The sequence below is a fragment of the Myxocyprinus asiaticus genome, chromosome 11 (assembly GCF_019703515.2).
Source record: "Myxocyprinus asiaticus isolate MX2 ecotype Aquarium Trade chromosome 11, UBuf_Myxa_2, whole genome shotgun sequence".
Lineage (NCBI taxonomy): Eukaryota > Metazoa > Chordata > Actinopteri > Cypriniformes > Catostomidae > Myxocyprinus > Myxocyprinus asiaticus.
In genome coordinates this window covers 50,397,687-50,419,856 of record NC_059354.1, presented here as the reverse complement: position 1 = coordinate 50,419,856, position 22,170 = coordinate 50,397,687, and the positions used below count along the sequence as shown (strand labels likewise).

Genomic DNA, 22,170 nt, shown 5'->3' with positions numbered 1-22,170 from the left:
TTTCTCGTTATATGCGTAAACGTCACCACATTTTGTTCGATTTCTCTGAAAACAAGACAAAAGATCTTCAACAAGTAAATGTATTTTAAGGATGTTCAGATAGTTTTACTGGAAAACAAAAATACTGATTAAGAAAATGATTTTAGCAGTGTATTTATTGCATTTGCTCTTCACTATTAGACTATCATGCTGAAGACAAACTTATATCAGTTTACACAGTAACCCTCTCAAATCCCATAAGATATATATATATATAACAACTGAATGCACCGAATTGTTTAAATACAAGCAGTTCAGATCAGATACAAGAGTGTCACCCAAAGGAACCAACCCAGTGTTTACTAGTTAGTGCATATCCAAGTAAGTGCATCTTGAAATATAATGCGGATTCTTCCAGTTCATTCAATGAGCATTAAACAGCTAATGTAAATAGATCATTATGACATATAGTTCAAGTCCGTTAACAGCAGGGGCTGCCGCTTCGTGGCTTCCGATGCAGATTGACCGTGTCTGTCGGAATCAAATGCTCGTGCCGCTCCTCCGTGGCTAGAACTCTCCTCACAGCTTCCTCGAATGCTACCGCAACATTAATCGCATCTTTGGCACTGGTCTCGAAATACGGGAAGTCACCGTTCTCCCTGCACCATTCCTGAGCTTCTTCACTCGTCACTTGCCTCTCCGGCACGTCGACCTTGTTGCCCAGAACCACAAAAGGAAACGTGTCAGGTTCCTTGACGTCGGCATAGTAGACGAACTCTTTTTTCCAGTTGGCGAGGTTGTGGAAGCTCTGACTGTCGTCCACGCTGAAGGTCAGCAGGCAGCAGTCAGAACCGCGGTAAAAGGGTGTTCGCAGACTCCGGAATCTCTCCTGGCCGGCCGTATCCCAGATTTGCAAGGTGACTGTACGGCCGTCAACCTCCAGGTCTTTGTTGAGGAATTCTACACCTATGGTGTGGAAAAGATGGGAGTCAAACTTGTTGGTGACGTAGCGGTTCATGAGGGAGCTCTTGCCAACCCCACCGTCACCCAGAAGAATGACTTTAAATAGGGATGATTTGGACGACATGATCTTTGTTGTTGGCCTCTTCCTGGTTACCTGAAAACTAAAGTGTTGGGACATTTTAGGAACATTTAAGAACATCTAAAGCGTCATAATGTTGGCTACATTAGTAAGTCTTTTCTAACAGCAAACCTCTGTGATATTGAAGTAGTAGGTGAAAAGGGATCTTAAATTGGTTCTCGTTTTTCATGTAGTAAAAATATATGTAGGTAAATATAGAAAAAAAAGAAGAAAAAAAATCCTGGTCATATTTAACCCAAAATTAATATGGATTCTTTTATTATTATTATTATCATCATTGTAACATTATTTTTAGGATACTTAAGCACATTTTATTCTCCAACTGTCATTACCGTAACACGTCAGGATATTTAACTTTTACTATTTCCATTGTTTTCAAAGGGTCATGTTTTTACTGTATTACAATAAATAAATAAATGCTGTTGTACAATGATTTTCTTAATAAAACCAGCAAATATGAAAGGCAAGGGAGTACTATTATAATGTATAAGTACTTTACAATTTAAATAATCTATCTTTAGGGGGGCCTGGGTAGCTCAGCGAGTATTGACGCTGACTACCACACCTGGAGTCATGAGTTTGAATCCAGGGCGTGCTGAGTGACTCCAGCCAGGTCTCCTAAGCAACCAAATTGGCCCGGTTGCTAGGGATGATAGAGTCACATGGGGTAACCTCCTCGTGGTCGCTATAATGTGGTTAGCTCTCGGTGGGGTGCGGGGTGAATTGTGCGTGGATGCCGCGGAGAATAGCGTGAAGCCTCCACACGCGCTACGTCTCCACGGTAACGTGCTCAACAAGCCAAGTGATAAGATACGCGGATTGACGGTCTCAGACGCGGAGGCAACTGAGATTCTGGAAAGCAGGGTGGCCAATGGCTGATATAATGCAGATATTTGATATAATACTATTTAATTAAAGCAAATGAGATGCACAAAAAAAAAAAAAAAAAAAAAAGTATTTACTATATTTATTCAAAATTCACCCCAAAATACAGCAATTAAAAAAAAAAAAAACAGTCATGAATCGTGATCAATTAACGAGGCTGATGGTAAATTTTCAAGCTAACAAAATAGCAAAAGATCAGCCAATTAAAGGAATATTCAGAGTGAAAAAATAAACAAAGTAAAAATTGAGGTGACACTTACAATGGAAGTCAATGTGGTCAATTTTTGGAGGGTTTCAAGGAAGAAATGTGAAGCTTATAATTGTTTAAAATCACTTACATTTTTCTGTAAAAACATGTCTATTAACTGAGCTGTAAAGTTGTTTAAATCATTGTTTTTCGGTTATTTTAGGGTTTTTGGTTTACAGCGATACGTCGTCATGGCAGCAAAGTAAAATTGGATATAACTTTACACAGAAATGGTTAGCAATTTAACCACACTAAAATCATGTTAACACACATCCTGTTTACATCTTGTAACTCTCTATTACGATATGCAATTTGCAGAAAATAATAACAGGGTGATACAGAAAATGCAGGTTTGAGTGAAGTCCATTGAGAAAGAACAGGGTTGCACTCACAGTTTACTCTCAGCTGCTCACGGTCATGTGCTCCTCTCTGTCCTGTACATCACATGCAATAGAGTCCGTTACAATTCAGGCAACATGCAAACAAGCCAAAGTTTAACAAGACACATGCACACTTAATTAAAACTGTGCAAGCCTGGAGAAGAGGGTAGAAAACACTCTTTTGTATAAACCTGCTGGGCTGTTGTGAAGCTGTATGCCCGATTCTGTTGTACAATAATTTCAATAATGTGGAAAAAGCCATAATTCATCTAGCAGGCAGGAAATGTGTGTGTGTGTATGTAGTGTGTGTTTGTGTGCGTAGTGTGTGTGTGTATGTGTTTGTGAGTGTGCATAGTGTGTGTGTAGTGTGTATGTGTTTGTTAGTGTGTGTGTGCATAGTGTGTGTGTAGTGTGTATGTGTTTGTGAGTGTGTTTGTGTAGCGTGTATGTGTGTGAGTGTGCATAGTGTGTGTGTGTGTATGTGTTTGTGAGTGTGTGTGCAGTGTGTATGTGTTTGTGAGTGTGTATGTGTTTGTGAGTGAGTGTGTGTGTGCGTAGTGTGTATGTGTTTGTGAGTGTGTGTGTGTAGTGTGTATGTGTTTGTGAGTGTGTGTGCATAGTGTGTGTAGTGTGTATGTGTTTGTGAGTGCATAGTGTGTGTGTGGTGTGTATGTGTTTTGTGAGTGCATAGTGTGTGTGTGGTGTGTATGTGTTTGTGAGTGCATAGTGTGTGTGTAGTGTGTATGTGTTTGTGAGTGAGTGTGTGTGTAGTGTGTATGTGTTTGTGATTGTGTGTAGTGTATGTGTTTGTGAGTCTGTGTGTGCATAGTGTGTGTGTAGTGTGTATGTGTTTGTGAGTGCGTAGTGTGTGTGTGTGTGTGTGTGTGTGTGTGTGTGCGTAGTGTTTATGTGTTTGTGTTAATGAGTAGTGTGTGTGTGTGTGTGTGTAGTGTGTTTGTGTATGTGTTTGTGTGTGTGTGTTATATGCAGGCTTCCCACAGTCATAGAAAACATGGAAATATCTGGGAATATTAAAACTTCCTGATAAGGTTATGAATATTAATAAGATCCTGAAAGTCACCTGAATCATTCTCGTGAGTTGGTTCTTTTCAATGGATCAGTTAGACTGGATCAAAAAATCTGTCTAAAATTAATATTTTCGGAATCATCTTTATCCAGTAATGACAAATGATTAAATCGTGAAAGTCATGTATATATTTTATATTGCTCTATTCTGAATAATTTCATCAGTTAGATTTTGCTTGTGTAGAGTAAAACTTACTGTCAAGCCAGAGAAATCTGTAAGCGAATCGTTTGTCTGAGTTGGTTCTTTTAAATGAATCTGTTGAACTAGTTCACAAATCGATGTAATTCACTATCAATCTGAATTTGAATTATTATTTTTTTTATCTAGCAAATCAGAACCGCTGGAAAGGTCGTAAAAATTAACAAAGTCTATAATAAATATAATAAAGTCTTTAAAGTCATATAAATTAGTGAACAAACATTTTACTAGTTAGTTCATTGGTTAGATATCACTCTTGTAAAGTGCAACTTTTACTCTTGTGTGTTGATCCCTCCACAGAATAAAAAATAAAAAGGGAACTGAATTTATATCTCTCAATTCTGACCGTTTATTATTATTATTATTATTATTATATTTATTATTATTATTACACTTGAGACTTAAATAATAAATATATATATATATATATATTATATATATATATATATCACCAAATTGCAACTTTATGTCGAGTTATTTGTTGTAATTTTAAGATAAAAGTAATTGTGAGATATTAAGACAGAATTACCTACTTTATTTACTTTTTTTTAATTCCGTGGCGGGATCGGTGTCACAGTGATGTCCGAATCGTTTTAGCGAATCGTTTATTTATTCGGTTCTTTTTAATGACTGTAAACAAACGACAGAGGTACAATGACGTCACCCGCTCAGCAAGCCGAATGACGATGTACAGAGATCACATGAATGTCTATTTCATGAATGATTGTCGAGTTATGAAGTGTATTTCACTAAACTGACTCGAAGTAAATGTGATGTAAATAAACATCTGTGAAGTGTCTTGTGTGTAACTGCAGCTAACTTTAACATAAACAGCAGCTTTCACTCAAAGCTCAAAGTGGATTCAGTCTCACCTCACATCGGACTTCAACGATCGAAAATCTTGATTCAATAAAAAGAAGCAAAATAAATATGAACCAAAAACATGAAGAGTTTGAGAGTCTTCCTCTGCTTTCCTGGTGGTGCCACACTACTCCAATCCTATTGGCTGTTGAGCGTCATGTGACGTGCTGTCTCATCGTCGATCACGTGATTGTTACTATATAAACCTGCTGTAACCGCTTTATATTTATTCTCGCCTGATGTAAACACAGTCACATTTGGGATAAAAGTACAGCAGTTCATTCATGAAAATATTTAGTGTTCTAGATTTAGAACCTTTACTGGCCCAGAGATCCCATTTAGACTCTCAGTCAATTTTACATTTAGTCATTTAGCAAACGCTTTTATACAAAGCAACTTACAAATTACACATTTAAACAATTAAAAACAACACTCACTAACTTTAATAACTTTCATAAACACTGTTATCCTAAAGTTGACCTACTTGCTCTATTAATTACCTTTCAAAATTTTCGTTATATTCTATTTTAAGGCTGCAGAACAAATTAGCCACATTTAAAATTACTGTGACGTCACAGTATACAAGTGACGTCGTATATATATATATATATATATATATATATATATATATATATATATATATATATATATACGACGTCACTTGTATACTGTGACGTCACAGTAATTTTAAATGTGGCTATATATATATATATATATGTGTGTGTGTGTGTGTGTGTCTGTATAGGATATATATATATATATATAACCCTAACCATATATACATATATATATTATACATTATACGAGTGATGTCGTGTATATATACATACTGTATATATGGATAAAGTACAGTTGTGGTGAGAAAAATATCATGTCTGAATGCTATTCTGAGATGCGGGTTGGCGCAGTTTTGGTGGCACAAGGGGGACCTACACAATATTAAGCAGGTGGTTTTAATGTTGTGGCTGATCAGTGTATATACAGTATATATATATATATATATATATATATATATATATATATATATATATATATATATAGGGCCGTAACAAGGAATTCTGGGCCCCCTGACAATATATTGCTCTGGGGCCCATACCTATTAAAAGAATACAGTTTCGTATTTGTTGTGGGCCCCCCTGGACCTTTGGGCCCATAGAATCATTACCACCTTTCACCCCACTAGCTACGGCCCTGTATATATATATATATATATATATATACACACATATTTATAAATATATTTTTTCTAAATTCCACGTGCATAACTGTAAATGTACTACTAGTAGGCCACGTTCACCCAGCAGCAGAATATGGTTGTCAGACCTGTTTTGAGTGCTTAACATGGTTACGTTCAAACACAGGACGGTTATTTATGGATGTGACAACTGCATTCTATAACCGAACTGACACTCACAGATCTCCATAAATGTACAGCATTCTCGGCAAACCTGTGCTGTGTGAACAGAACTGTACTGGACAACTAGTTGTTAGTTACATCATGTACAGTGAGAGACACGCTGCACACGCATGTGTCTCGTGTGTTTCATGTGGGGTTTCGTTAACTCACGGAGACGGAGAAATGAGCTGCGTGTCATCCGAAGATTCAGCCGCTGTTTTCCACCGGCTGCTCACGGGCACGAGCCGTGCGACACAAAAGCTGTGCTCTGCACGCGGTTAAAAAGCATAATTAATTATGATCTGATGGATGAACTCGTGCCTGGATTGGACTTTTTCATGTCTTTAGTCACTGTCACTATGGTTACAGCTGTTAGAATTCGGTTGTGACTTCAGTTGTGCGTTCATACAGACCAACCCAGTCTCATGAAAATTCGTACACATTTTACGAGTTGGCTATTTGTATGATTTTCGTACGTTTCTAATGCAGAAATAAGCGTGAGTTCCGCACATGTGGCGTTAAGCACATGCTTATTAATATTGTGACCTAACCCAAACCCCGTACCTAAACTTATCCAGTCAGTAGAGTGTGTAAACATGATAGAATGCTGTTGTGTGTGACAGAAGCAAGTAATTGTTGCGTATTAGATGGAAGCGATCTAATATGCGACGTCATTGGCTGTAGTGAATGTCGCACGATATCATTCAAATTAGCCAAATTTAGAAAAGTCGTACTAATCCTGACGATTTCGCCATATGAGTGTGTAGCACAGACAGTATTCGAACTGCTACTGCACGCTGTTGTATGAACGGGACATTTCAAGACTCGCACATGTAAGTAAATACGGTTGTCAATCCCTGTTACGTCCCAGGACGTATTTCTTTCTTTATTTATTTCCTTGTTACATCTGTGGATGTAGCAGTTGATTGTATATTGATTATACAGTGTTTGCATGTTTTCTGTTGTCTTGTTTTTCCTTGTGTTCTCTCTCTGTCATTTTCCCAACCAGATTAATTGACATCAGCCACCACTGACTGTGTGAACGTATAGAAAACTCAACTTTGTGGTGTTATTGTGTGAAAATCGGGCAGCACATTTTACATGTCTCCCCAATATTGTTTTGGAATTTAACTATGAAAAATGAATTAAAAATGTTGAAACTCTTAAATACATTTTAATGTAAGGCAACATTAAAGCAAACTTTACAGCTGTTATAGCGTTACAATGTTTATATAATTATACAAATAGTGAATGGTAACTACCTACAAACCTTTCAGAAAACTTAAGAACATAACAATAATGGGGGTCTGGGTATCTCAGTGAGTATTGATGCTGACTATCACTCCTGGAGTCGTGAGTTCGAATCCAGAGCGTGCTGAGTGACTCCAGCCAGGTCTCCTAAGCAACCAAACTGGCCTGGTTGCTAGGGAGGGTAGAGTCACATGGGGTAACCTCCTCGTGGTCGCGATTAGTGGCTCTCGCTCTCAATGGGGCGTGTGGTAAGTTGTGCGTGGATCGCTGAGAGTAGCATGAGCCTCCACATGCTGTGAGTCTCCGCGGTGTCATGCACAACGAGTCACGTGATAAGATGCGCGGATTGACGGTCTCAGAAGCGGAGGCAACTGAGACTTGTCCTCCACCACCCGGATTGAGGTGAGTAACCGCACCACCACAAGGACCTACTAAGTAGTGGGAATTGGGCATTCCGAATTGGGGAGAAAAGGGGATACCAAAATAAAAAAGAACATAACATTAATAACACTTACGTGAATGTATCATCATATTTTTCATATGCATATACAGTTATTACATGCTTTTCATGAGAGCAACAGCAAAATCTGTCTTTTTTTATTGCTGTCAATATGATTTGAAAGGGCACACATACACAAACACAAAACGATGTCCTTTGCAGTGTCCTTAAAAGACTTTATCATCTGAACAGGGTCCTGAGAAGAGAACTACATGATCCAGTCCGATCTCTCCGGTGACTGACTTTCCCCGCTCGGCCTCAAAGATGAGCTGAAAAAATAAGAAACATAGTCACAAATTATTTTTATTAAATGCCAGTATGTATAAATATAGTTGGAAATGATGTATATTTATAAAAATGGCAATACAAATTTCAAGATCTTACAGAGACCACTTTTCACCATCCAATCAATTCCTGATGAATAAAATCAAATTCCACCCTACGTTTTTTTCTCGCTGAATATCACTTATAACTACATCACATTACAGAAGTAAAATGAGTTTTAAATGCTGTTTCATATTAATTTAACCCTCCAGCAGGTATGACAGGAACTGAATTACTCTCATTTTTATTGCAGCAAATAAATCCTGGAATATCATTCCAAAGGTGGTATGAATTGCATTTTAATTGCACTTTCAATTAAGGTATCAGTAACTTCTGTGCCACTAGTTCCAGCAATCTGACCAATGGCTGATGAGGGGAGTGTTTGAAATGTATCTTTATTTTTGTAATTCTCTTTGGTGCAGCTAGTGGTACAGAATTGACACACTTCACCTTTAAAGAAACTGAGGCAGTTTTGCGACTTTCTGTAGAAATGATTTGCTTCTTAATTTGGTTCACACGTTTTATTAACTGTGACTGGCAGATCCTTACCGCTTCTGGAGCTGTTTCTGTCCAGGTGATTGTAATATTTTCTGTTTGCCAATCCTGGTTGTGACTCTGTCTTCTCTCCCATATGGCAAAGGCACTTCTGTCCGACGTCACTCGTAAGACGCCCATGTTCTGTCCCAGGATACGGTAATCGAATTTAAGACAGAAGATGCTCTGACGCATGTAATCATCCAGAAGCAGCTTCATCCTCGCCTGCTCCTTCCTGTTGCCAATAAGACCGTGCAGAGCCAGGTAGTATTCTCTTCCTAAAAATAAAAAATGATGAAGCATTTTCCATTTACTGGCTTCTTTTACATGAAAATCAGAAAAAAGGCTGAATACAGGGGCGGCACAAGGGGTGGGCTACAGGGGCTTAAGCTCAGAATGTTTTTATCATCTTGTTGCGATGAAAAAATACCAGTGATTCAGTATTAGGTTAATACTAAAATATAAATATATTTGAATATTAAGTCATATATATATATATATATGCACAATGATACCAGTCTCAAATATACCTATATGACCCACGTGCTGTCTTGTTGGCAGCAGCGCATGCAAGAACAGCACTAACGTGTTCATCCAGATGCAGTAAGTGCCAGATAATAATATTTATAACCCTGAAAACAAAGAGGAATATATACAGATGTGCTCGAGGAATCTGCTAAATTTAAGTTACGAGCCACAACTTGTGTTTTGCAAATTCTTTTATTAAGACAAGATGCCATGAACCTCGTAAACTTCCAAATATAGCAATTATTTCTTCTAAACTAACTTAAAACACTTGATGAATCAATAATAGGCATTAAAGGGGGCCTGGGTAGCTCAGCGAGTATTGATGCTGACTGTCACCCCTGGAGTCATGAGTTTGAATCCAGGGTGTGCTGAGTGACTCCAGCCAGGTCTCCTAGGCAACCAAATTGGCCCAGTTGCTAGGGAGGGTAGAGTCACATTGGGTAACCTCCTCATGGTTTGTGATTAGTGGTTCTAATGCTACTCTCCGTGATCAACGCACAACTTACCACACGCCCCACTGAGAGCGCGAATCACTAATCATGACCACAAGGAGGTTACTCCATGTGACTCTACCCTCCCTAGCAACCGGGCTAATTTGGTTGCTTAGGAGACCTGGCTGGAGTCACTCAGCACACCCTGGATTCAAACTCACGACTCCAGGGGTGATAGTCAGCGTCAATACTCGCTGAGATACCCAGGCCCCCTTTAAAGGATATTTTCGTCAAAAGACTAAAACTATGACTAAACTGTGTAAAAATTAACACTGCTTTAAAACATATCTGAGGCTAAGACAAAAGTTAGCGGGACATTTTAGTTTTAGTTTTAGTAATATTTATTATATAAATGACATTGACATTTAAAGTTATTATAGTACCATTTAAACCTTTATTTTAAAGTGTATTATATGCAGATATTTAATCAAAGCACGGCCCCATTAGAGTTAAACATGTACCATTTTCATGATACTTGATGGTCCAGTCCATATCATTTTCATTATCCTGAACCCATTCACACGCACCGTGATCAAAATTACAGTCGGTCAGGAACCCTGATCGAGCAAAACACATAATTATTAAAAACGTACTCACTAAGCACATACTTATTACAATTAATTTCATGTTGAAAAGACAAAAGCAAATCTAAAAGAGTTCTCTTACTTTCCCTCAGTGGTGCTGCTTGAATCTCTTTGGGTTCTGTGTCTGGACCATAAACAGGCACAAAGTCATCTGGAACTAGAAAAGGAAAAATACACACGTCACATGAACTGACAGAAAGAGCCAAACACTATCAACACACGTCAACAATGGTCATTACAACTGAAAAATTATGTAAACTACATTTGCATTTGCTGAAGAAAATTATTATTATTATTTTTTTTTTGCAGCTTGTGCAGGTCAGTCAACGCAGAATGCAATACTGTCTTTCCAATGAAAAATCAGCTATTTGTGCAAGAAGAAAATTACTAATTCAGCAAACAGATGTGAGAAAGAGGACTAGCATTTCAATATGCAAACGTCACAATGACACCAGAGCGCAACAGTCTGGTTCTGGAAGTAAAAATCTCATTATTTTTCCATAGGTGAATTGCTTTTCAGTGATAACTTACAAACCTTTGTAGACAAACCTACTGTGAGCTCCGAGGTTGTGCATCGATGGCACATGCTTCTGTTAAAGCCACTCGTCTACGTAACTTCATTGTTTCAAAAATCATGTTTAGTAGCTGAATTCCTGGTAAACAACTACATTACCCATGATTCTGAAGAGAAAACTTGACCAATCAGAGAACCGCGTCCAACATTGCTGGCGAAACGATGATGATGATGCATGATGCACTGAGAATAACTCAATCATGCCACTCTCCCTACACTCTCAAACTACTTACTGTATATATTTGTGTATATCGGAATACTTTGCAATAAACATCAATTATAATCTACTACCTAAAATCAATAGTTTTATATATTACCATAGTTTTTTATTAGTTACATCGTTCGCAATGCTTCATGGGAAGCACACAGTCTTGTATCTTTATCTTTTTATCTGATTTTCAAATACTTTTTTGCTTCAAAACAAAGTTTGTGATGTGTGATTCACCTCGGAGCTGGTTGGTTTGGTTTATGGCGTGCAACTCTTTTATGAAAGATTTTATGAAAAGCCTATGCATAGAAATGCATGGGAAAAATCTTCCGGAACCCGGAAGTGGGCGGGCAATCAACTTAACAAATCTCTTAGTTCTTTTGGATGTTTCATGTAAATTAACTAGATCACATAAATGATTCACTGATTCACTTTAACCCCGCGCAGTCTTAAAGGGACTTTTTGAAACGTAATATTTTGTTATTTGCTGCTCTATGATTCGATTTAGTTATATAAAATATAACTAGTTTTATTAGTGTATCGTAAGTATTAATTTATTTAACCCTTATGAAAATTAAAACCATGTTTGTACTATATTAATATTGTAGTAAACATGTTTAATTTTGTGGTTACTATGGTTTTACTACAAATACCATAATTGGTTAATCTATGCTTACTGTAATAAAAACCATAGTTGATTTTCAAAAGGGAATGTCACCCTATGTATGGGATAGTTCAGACAAAAATGAAAATTCTCTCATCATTTACTCACCCTCATGATTACTCACCCTTCACCCAGGGCCGTAGCATGGTAATCTCGGCCCGCTGACTGTATATTGCTCTGGGCCCCTTTCCTATAAAAAAATACAGTTTAAAATTTGTTGTGGGGCCTCCCTGGACCTTTAGGCCCTGTGACGAGGAGGAGGGTTAATCAGCTGAGGAGAGGGATAAGTGCAACGCGATGCGGCAGTTCGGGAGTGAGAGAGAGCCACATGTAGCTGCTATGTGTGTGTTTCTGTTTTGTGTCTTTTTGTTTAATTAAATATTATTTTGACTGTTCAGCCGGTTCCCGCCTCCTCCTTTCCCAGCCTTAACCTTGTTACATTGGTGCCGAAGCCCGTGAGGGAGGAGGGATGCGGTGTCTTGGAGTCCTCGCCACTACCAGCCAACCCAAAGGAGCAGCCGCGGCCATCCGCCAGGGGACGGAGGAGTTGCTGCCGACCGCCTGGACGCGGAGGAACGGCCACGTCCGCGAGGGGAGGAGGAGCTGCTGCCAAGGGCGGAGGAGTTCGCTACCAGCCGCCAAAACACAGAGGGGCGTTCCATCCACCAGGGGTTGGAGGACTTGCTCCGGTCCATCCAGGGAGGAGCGGCTGTCCTCCGCCAGAGTTTGGGGAGTGGCTGAGGGCTGAGCGACAGCGTATCTGGGCGCTGGTGAACCAGGTTATTCCTCTCTCTCTCCTCTCTTTCTCTCACTCCGCTTTGCCCTTTCCCCTCCTCTTTTTTTTCCCTCGCCTCATCCCCCTCCCCAGCCATAGAGAGGTGGGGAAAAGCCTGCCGGCAGGCGAGGCCAGAAGGGCAGCTCCCTCCGGAAAAGGAGGATGGAGGGAGGAGTGTGACGAGGTGGAGGGCAAGGCCGGGCCGTGACTACGCACGCCCAGCCCCCAATCGGGCTAATCAGCCGAGGTGAGGAAAAAGTGCAGCAAATGCGGCAGTTTGGGAGAGAGAGAGCCACATGCAGCTACCATGTGTGTGTTTATGTTTTGTGTCTTTTTGTTTTCATTAAACATTATTTTGACGGTTCAGCCGGTTCCCGCCTCCTCCTTTTCCAACCTAAACCTTGTTACAGGCCCCTAGAATCGTTACCACCTTTCACCCCACTAGCTACGGCCCTGCCTTCACAAGAACACATTTGAAGAAAATTAGAAAAATATCTCAGCTCAGTAGGCCCTTAAAAGGCTTTTGAAGCTCCAAAAAAATCACAGACAGTCAGCAAAACGTCACTGATACGACTCTAGCGGTTAAATTAATATCTTCTAAAGCAACATGATCACTTTTGGTGCGAAAAAAGATAAATATTTAAGTACTTTTTTAAATCTAAATCATCACTTCTGGTCAGCAAAGGCATGCGCATGTGACATAATCATGCTGGCACGTGAGACACATGACAACTGATGCACGTGCGACACACCCGGAAGAGCAGTGCTGTTTACAAGTGAGGAGGAGGAACGCTGTACAGTAGCTTAATTGGTTTTGATTTAGATCTGTTATTATCTGTTTCTTTACTCACAATGGTGCATTTGTGTGCTTATCCTGGATGTGTCAACCGAGAGAAGAACGTGAGATTATGTCCGTATCATGGCAACACGAATACATCACACCAGAGACCGTGTGAACTCGGTGCTCTCGTGAAGATTACCGGATGCGTTGGATTATAGTTAAAAAGTACTTAAATATTTATCTTTTTTGCACCAAAAGTGATCGTGTCGCTTTAGAAGACATTAATTTAACCGCTGGAGTCGTATGAATGACGTTTATGCTGACTGTCTGTGATTTTTGGAGCTTCAAAGGTCTGATCACCATCCACTTGCATTTTAAGGACCTACTGAGCTGAGATATTCTTCTATTTTTCTTCAAATGTGTTCTGCTGAAGAAAGTCAGACACATCTGGGATATCATGAGGATGAGTAAATGATGAGAGAAGTTTCATTTTTGGGTGAACTATCCCTTTAAATATACTGTACAACTATCAGGTGATATTATGCAAACAGAACTGATTGCAGAATTAAAACAAATCATCCGATTCTTATATATTTAAAAACAGTTTCATTATCTAATAGCTTCAATGTAGTAAGCTACTTTTTGTTAGTACTTATTTTTTTATAAGAGTAGTTCGACTGTAGTTTCACTAAAAATTAGCAAGGAAAGCCAGACATTTGTTTCTGTGGAATAACGTGCACTAATGAGTCGTTTACAATAAGACCAGGAATGTGTATTATGAATATAATGAATATATGTTGACTTCAAATAGTTCAAGCTGAATTAATTGCAGAATACTTTGGGTTAGAGGTTTAGAACAAACTAATCAAATGTGTGAGGAATATCAATACAGTGTTGTCTTGTGAACACTATCAGCTTGATTTAGCTACTTTTGAGAAGTGAAAACACGACTAGTGAGCAAAAATCTGTTCTAATGGAGAAAACAAGAAGGTCTTTTTGGATGTGCAAGTGGACACTCGCCTGCAGCTCCATGTTTGTTAGTGCACTCTGACTGAAGCTCTGATGTTGTTGCAGAAGCGCAGACATGTTCTCAGGCTCACTGAAAGAAAAGCTGAGGGTTTGTAGAAAATTACTGGACTGATGACAGACACTGAGCCTCACTGTCAAACTGATGTTCTAATAACAGGCTTCGGGTCTTTCCGGCGAGGGAAAGGGCTATGAGGAGACATACCTTCAGGCATTCAGAGTGGAATGTCTCCCCAGAGCTCCTGTGTGTCTCAGACTTGTCTCCTCCTGCCCTCTCTTTGACAATATCAAGGACAGAGGGGAGATTCTGTAGTTTTATGGCTTGTTAAAAGTTTAAGGTGTAATTTATGAAGAATGAACTGCACCTGCTTATGACATCATTTATGTGCACATGCTTTCTGAACAGAAACCCCTAACCCTAACCTAACCCTAACCCATAAGTTTTATTCTTGAAAATGTTAAAGTCATGTAGTGTAACCCAGACTTAAGCCACATTTACACTAATATGTTTTCATTGTGAAAACACAGCCATTCCACTTTTAACTTGTGACTTGCCTCAATCTGGGTGGTAGAGGATGAATCTCAACTGCCTCTGTGTCTGAGACTGTCAATCTGTGCATCTTATCATGTGGCTTGTTGAGTGTGTTACCGCAAAGATGTTGTGCATGTGGAGGCTTCATGCTATTCTCCGCAGCATCCATGCACAACTCACCACGCGCCCCACTGAGAGTGAGAACCACATTATGGTGACCACGAGGAGGTTACCCCATGTGACTCTACCCTCCCTAGCAATTTGGTTGCTTAGGAGACCCGGCTGGAGTCACTCAGCATGCCCTGGGATTCAAACTAGCAAACTCCAGGGGTGGTAGCCAGCGTCTTTACCACTGAGCTACCCAGGCCCCCAAATCAATGCATTTTCAAACAAAAACATATTAATGAGGAAATAGCCCAGTATGTCTAAAATCAGGAAATAAAACGAGCATAATTAACTAGTCAAAATAATGTATATAATTATTTATGTTTGGTCACAAAACTTTTGTGTGATAATGTTGATTTTTTTAATCAGCCTGGTCATGAACATTACGTGACTGTGGCAACATTTTGCTAAACAATATTACATGCGTTATTACACATTTGGCGGCAGTTTCCCAGTGAAGTGTCCAGCAGGGGGTGCCAAAAGCGACTGAAATAGTGTCGTAATCAGACGAGGTTTTAAGGTGAATATTAGATGCAGGTTTTAATGAGTAAAATGTACCTTCCTAACCTAAAACTTTAACCTAAACCTGACCAATAGTGTCCTAAAAGCAAATGCGACATGAAAAGCACATTTTCTGAAGCAACCATGTCATCGCGTGTCGCTTCTATGACACTTTCATCTCACGTGTCAGCTTGCGTGTTTGCCTGGTCTAAGATAGCATTGTGTGAGGAACAGGGTGAAAAGTAAATGTTTATGAACTGATAATCTGCCGTTTTTCTGGTGTTTGAAGTCGTTGTTGTTGTTGCCTCTAGTGTTCATTTAAACAGGAAACTGATGTGATATGTACAACAAGCCACATAAAACCATTTTGCAAAATGTAAGTATAGCAACATGATTCTATGAGACCAGGTTGGGCCTCTTAATAATGACACTCACCTTTTGTGATTGCCAAACAAGGGCGTAGATACTATCTACGCCCTTGTTTGGCGTAACCCGTACCTCCTCCTGTCACCCCCCGAATCTACGCCACTGTCACTCTTTGTGGTGGAAAAATGGCCAAAAGCCAGTTTAAAAGAATCCAAACTCAAGTCTCCAGAATAATGGTGTTCTGATGCATTCCACACCTACTGTACATCCGTTCCGGTCGCACGAGACGAGTTTAATAAGCAGTTATTTCATGAGCACTGGTTATTATCCTCCTGTGTTAAACACCTACCATATTTAATGCTCCTTTACTTTCTTAAAGGAAACCTTAAGCTTAATCGTGAAATTCAAGAAATGTATTAGTAGTTTCCCTGTCTGTACACGTACTGACAGCTATTGAACACATTTCAGCCAGTAGATAATTGTGGCACTAAAGATGGAGTTTGAGCATGTCCTGAGGTCGGTGGGTCAAAACCAGACCCCCGTTCCTTTTCTTTGTCTTCTTGTATTTATAAAAAAGCAAAATATTAAAAACTCAAGACATTATTGATGGCAGTACAGTGAAGATCCCATCAAGATGTCCACTGCAAATATTAAAGGGCTTTTACTCTATTTTGAACATTTAGGGGCCAAACACCAAACGTATTTTTGCTGTTATAACCTATAGAACCATGGGATAGAATGACACCCATCTGCCAAAGTCTGCCATAATTTTGCTGTTTTGAATTTCAGTGCAATCTTTCTATGTGAACCTGTCTTACAGCTTTCATCGAATCAGATTTTTGTATGATAACTTAGTCCTGTAGCATGCCAATAAAGTTGAATGTAGAGATGCCAGTCTGAAGTGAATATCTGTGATGTGCTCCCATCAAAATAATCGGAAGTCGCAATGGGACGTTTTTGGAAAAACTTGAATTTGTCAAAAACTTTTTTTCTGACTGTTTTGGGTTTTCTGTTGTTTTTGTCTCAGCTTTCAAGTGATGTCAATGCCATCACAAAATCATAAAACTATACAGTAAATGTTATTTTAATGCTCTATAATGTCTCATACCGCTTCGACTGCTGTTAATTCAAACACGAGCCCTGTATTGTGTCTCTCCTCTGATCAGCACTCCTGATTACTACAAATTAAAGCAATAAAAAACACGTGAATGGACATCAGATGGGATGTTGAAAGATACAATGCCATTGGCTGAAATAATCACCTCTCATGTAATCGCCGAATCAGTGTTTCAACCGCGGGAAGACGTCAGTGATATTAACAACTTTCACCAAACGATACATTTACCTCCAGTGTCTGTAGTTAGAAAGCTTGAAAAAATTAACTTTAAAGAGGAGAATACAGATACAATTTTAAATATAATCACTGTCAGAGATGTGATAACAGATGTGGTGTGGATGCACTACAGATCCATCAATAGCTCAGAGGTGCGTGTGCACGTGTGTCTGTTTGTGGTGTGCATTTACAGTATGCTGTGTGTGCAGGTGCATGACTACTGTATGTGTAAATACATGTATATGTTCTAAGTATGCTTTGTGAGCATGCATTAAGGTTTTACAGACATTGCATGGATTAATATGCACATGCGTGCACTGAACATGCAAGAGCAGTGTCCCTGTATTATATATATATATATATATATATATATATATATATATATATATATATATATATATATATATATGGTTTTTGTTTTACTCAAACTGTTATTTTTGTCTTAATTATTTAATATTTGCATGGATAAATCTTTCAGTTGTTAAATAATGTCTGAAAATTGTTTGGAATCTATAGAGTCCGTTTTGAGTAAAACAAGGTTTATCGACAGTCACTGTTTAAATGATTATATCTCGGCAAAGTTTTCGGAAAGAAAGGTGGAAAATTATATCTTTAGAAAGCTGAGACCTTTTTACTTTACTGCATAAAAGTCTAAATGCGATTCTGGGTCAATGCGACTCAAAGTAATGGGGCAGGTTGCATTTATAGTTTGCAGCTAATTTTTGTAATGCATTTCTGCTTTAATATAGCACAACAGAGTCTGTTCACTTTTTCAGCCATCTTGGTTTCATAAGTATTTTTCCCATTCATTTTTTTCCATAGGGATTTTATAAAATCCTTCATAAAAGAGTTTAGAGCCATGAACTAAACCAACCAGCTCTGAGATGAATCACAAAATATCAAGTTTTGATTTGAAGCAAAAAAAGTATTAGAAAATCGGACAAAAAGACAAAGATAGAAGACTGTGTATTTAACGTCTTTAATGAGGGAATGAACTACAATCCCATGATGCATTGCGAATTATTGTTTTGTTAAAAACAATAAATAAAACTATTTTATTTTAAGTTGTTGATTATAAGTATAGAAACAATGTATTTAAATTTTATTGCAAAATTTTCAGATATAAACACTGCAGAGCTCTTTTGGCACGGTTTGTGATTCTCTGATTGGTGGACCTTTCTTTTAAGGATCATGGGTAGTGTAGTTCTTCACCATAAATTCTGCTAATAAACATAATTTTTTTAAATGAAGTTGAAATAATGCAGACTGATGGCTTCAATAGAAGCTTTTACCATTGATTAACAATCTCAGAGCTCATGGTAGGTCTGTCTTTAAATGTTTATTAGTTATTGCTGATAATCATTTTACCTCTGCAGAAATTAAATGTGATTTTTACTTCCGGAACCAGACTGTTGCACTCTGTAAGTGTAGCCAAATATATTTTGTTATACATATCAACTCTACTTTCCTCTGCTATAGCTCGAGTCAGCACATTACCCACATCTCAAGGGATTGCAATACGTGCACTTTAAAAGGACCAACCATGTCGACACTCAGAAGAGAAGGGAGTATTTCTAGTGAGAGCTGAAGATAACTCACAGAAAACATCTCTGGCATTCAGCTCCTCGCCTTCCAGCTGATTTCCCGTGTCTTCTCCCTCTTCCTCCTCATCTTCCTCATCGTAAAACTTCTCTTCCTCAGGAAATACTGGAGTTTCCTCTGAAGGGCTGACGTAGACCTCGCCACCATAGTCAAAGGGCTGCAAGTGATGTCTTGGAGACTCGGTCACCACAGACTCTGGGATGGTGTTGTCAAATTTGCCCCCCAGAATACGGAGCTTGTTGGGGGCATCAGGAATCGCTGCAGAGCCATAAAGAAGATTTTAAAAAATTGCATTCACCTATGCAATCAAATGCGAAGTGGTTCTCAACTGGATAGTCGCAACCCACAAATGTGTCACAGGGAACAACAATGCTAAATGTAAATAATAAAATGTAAATAAAAATAAATGTAAGCATACTGTAATTAATAACGAGAAAATGCTTCCTATATCTTTTGTTGTTGACGTCAAAAGCTGTGTGGTAGAAGCTTGTCAAATTAGACAGATGTCAACATGGACAGGTTGTGTCCCCTCATTCTCAAAAACTATCAACAAAACAACACAAGAAAAAGAAAATACCACCCAGACTACATTAAATACAGATTCACTTGCAGTGAGGATAAACACGTATTTTGGGCAGTGAATTATTGGCTGCTGAGAGTTTGAAACCATCAAATTTATGAGACATTTCAAAACTAAAATTCTGGTACTTTTGTTGTTTCACCACTTGATGTCCAATGCACAACCAGTTGAGAACCATTTGAGACAATGCATGAGAGAACTGGAATAGGATCTTGTGCGCTGATATAGATGTTCTGATCTGAAGCGAGTCTGCTCTAGTTTAAAGCCATGGAAAGATCTTCATTCAAAGGTTTTATAAAAGCCAAATGTTGATTTGATTCATGCGATAGCAGCACAATGTGAATGCATGTTCTGGTATGAAGAAGGAAACATGCACAGCACTGGGCAAATCTGCAGAGAATGAAGCCAATCGCAAACGTCAAGACAGAATTATGGACATTAGTCAAGGAAGACGCCCAACCTCATCTCATATAATCATGTTACTATAAGGGCTGTCAATCTATTAAATTTTTTTTATTGAATTAATTACATTAATAGAATTAATCGCAATTAATAGCAAATTGAAGTACCCTATCTGTCACTCACTTGACGTTGTGTCGATGTAGTGACACTAGGGGTCACTCTTGGGAGCCCCAAACACCTCTGATTTTGAAAAAAGGCCAATGGGAATTGGCGAGTGGAATTTGCATGCCACTCCCCCAGACATATGGGTACAAAATGGAGCTGGCTCGCAACCACTCATTCAGATTTTCTCTTCGAAGCTGAGCGGTTGTGCTCAGCGAGCTGAATTACTCTGCCGATCCATTCACCTCGAAAAGCTGTTGGATTTACGGCGCATTACAGCGGCTTCACCCCTCTTGCACTGGTGAAGTGCAGAGAATGCCCCTGGGCACTTCAGCAGCTAAAAGAGTATATTCTTCCTACTGAAAGAGTATATTTTCCCTTTTTAAAGATGCCTCTCCGTTTGTGTGTATTTCCTGGTTGCGGTCATTACCTCTCCGGTTCTGATGGCCACGATCGTGGTCTTACATGCTTGGGCGCTGCCCATGCGGAGACAGCGTTCGTGGATGGGTCATGTTCTCACTGCGAGAGCGTGACCATGGCAACGTTGTGGTTGCGGTTTTCCTTTGTTAGAGGGAAAGACCACCCCAGCGGCTTGGTCCTTCGAGCTACGGGTTTGAGGCCGCATCAGTTAGTACTGGGGGCGATTTGGGGACCCCAATGGGAGCCACTCCGCCAGGTAACTCCCCACGCACCTCCCATTCCCCAGTACGCTCGTTTGCCCCGCTGGATGAGAGTGCCGGCTCGTCTCAGGGCGAGTTCGCGATCTCGTTTTGGCGCTCGCGAAGTGCAGCATCAGAGAGCGGGCTGTCCAGTCTGATGTGGAGGACTCGACTGGGCTCCCACCTTTGGATGCGGTCGCCCAGTCACAGCCTGACACGCAGCTGGCAGCCATGCTTGCTTGGGCAGCTGCATGTGTCAGGCTGAAGTGGAACCCTCCACCCCCCCGAACCCTCGTAGCCTGACGATTGGTTCCTGGGCCCGGAGCACCGCTCACGGCCACAACCCGCCCTGGTCCCTTTCTTCCCGGAGGTGCATGAGGAGCCCACAAGGTCGTGGCAGGCACCTTTCACTGCCTGGACCCGGTCTCTGAGCTCCTCCACTCTCACTTCCCTCGATGGTGGGGCTGCCAGGGGGTACTCGGCATTCCCCAGGTGGATAAGGCGGTTGCGGTGCACCTGTGCCCGCAAAACGCCGCCACCTGGTGGGGCCGCATGAGATCCCCATCCAGCACCTGTAGGGTTACGTCGTCTCTGGCGACTAAGGCCTGCGGTGCCGCTGGACAGGCCGCCTCCACCCTGCAAGCCATGGCTCTCCCTGCAAGTGCACCAAGCCAAGGCACTAAGAGAACTGCACGAGGGTAGTTCTGACCCAGGATTGATGCAGGAGCTGCGCTCGCTGACCAACCTCATTCTTCGGGCGATAAAGGTCACAGCGCAGACTCTCGGGCAGGCGATGTCCACCCTGATGTTCCAGGAGCGCCACCTATGGCTCAACTTGGTTGAGATGTGGGAAGCTGACAAGGTACAGTTCCTTGACGCCCCTGTCTCCCAGGTCAGACTGTTTGGTGACACCGTCGAGGACTTCGCCCAGCAGTTCTCGGTGGTGAAACAGCAGACGGAGGCTATTCAGCACATCCTGCATCGGCACGGTTCAAGACCTCACACCTCAGCCCTTGGACGGGATGCGGAAAACCTAAGTGGTCTACCATCCATGGTGGTAGACACGATCACTCAGGCTAGGGCTCCCTCTACGAGGCGCCTGTATTCCTTGAAGTGGCGTCTGTTCGCTAAGTGGTGTTCTTCCCGACGTGAAGACCCCCAGAGATGCACAGTTGGATCGGTGCTTTCCTTCCTGCAGGAGAGGCTGGAGGGGCAGCTGTCCCCCTCCACCTTGAAGGTGTATGTAGCCACCATTTTGGCACATCACGATGCAGTAGATGGTAAGTATTTGGGGAAGCACGACTTGATCATCAGGTTCCTGAGAGGCGCTATGAGGTTGAATCCCTCCAGACCATGCCTCATCCCCTCGTGGGACCTCTCTGTAGTCCTTCGGGGTCTATGGGGAGCTCCCTTTGAGCCCCTGGAGTCAGTTGAGCTTAAGGCACTCTCTTTGAAGACTGCCCTCCTTATTGCGCTCACTTCCATCAAGAGGGT

At 40.5% G+C, this 22,170-nt stretch overlaps 2 protein-coding genes across 2 annotated transcripts in view; both read right to left on the bottom strand.

The window, feature by feature from the left end:
• Positions 1–137: 137 nt before the first annotated feature.
• On the bottom strand, positions 138–4,897 carry rab9a (RAB9A, member RAS oncogene family). Its single transcript, XM_051710706.1, has 3 exons — positions 4,751–4,897; positions 2,606–2,647; positions 138–1,103 (listed from the first exon to the last, which is right to left on the bottom strand). Exon 3 carries the CDS (start codon positions 1,064–1,066, stop codon positions 461–463), a length of 606 nt encoding a protein of 201 aa, XP_051566666.1. The 5' UTR covers positions 1,067–1,103; positions 2,606–2,647; positions 4,751–4,897; the 3' UTR covers positions 138–460.
• A 2,404-nt stretch (positions 4,898–7,301) lies between these two features.
• Positions 7,302–22,170, bottom strand: part of egfl6 (EGF-like-domain, multiple 6) — a 33,271-nt gene continuing 18,402 nt past the window's right edge. The window contains exons 9-13 of the mRNA XM_051710653.1: positions 18,871–19,131; positions 10,429–10,503; positions 10,224–10,319; positions 8,759–9,021; positions 7,302–8,154 (exon numbers count right to left, since the gene is read on the bottom strand). Coding sequence (XP_051566613.1) covers positions 8,053–8,154; positions 8,759–9,021; positions 10,224–10,319; positions 10,429–10,503; positions 18,871–19,131 — 797 coding nt within the window. The 3' untranslated portion in view covers positions 7,302–8,052. The remainder of the gene's footprint in view (positions 8,155–8,758; positions 9,022–10,223; positions 10,320–10,428; positions 10,504–18,870; positions 19,132–22,170) is intronic.

Bases quoted from the DNA above. Each gene is read 5' to 3' on its own strand.
- rab9a (XM_051710706.1), bottom strand. From the start codon at position 1,066: ATGTCGTCCAAATCATCCCTATTTAAAGTCATTCTTCTGGGTGACGGT.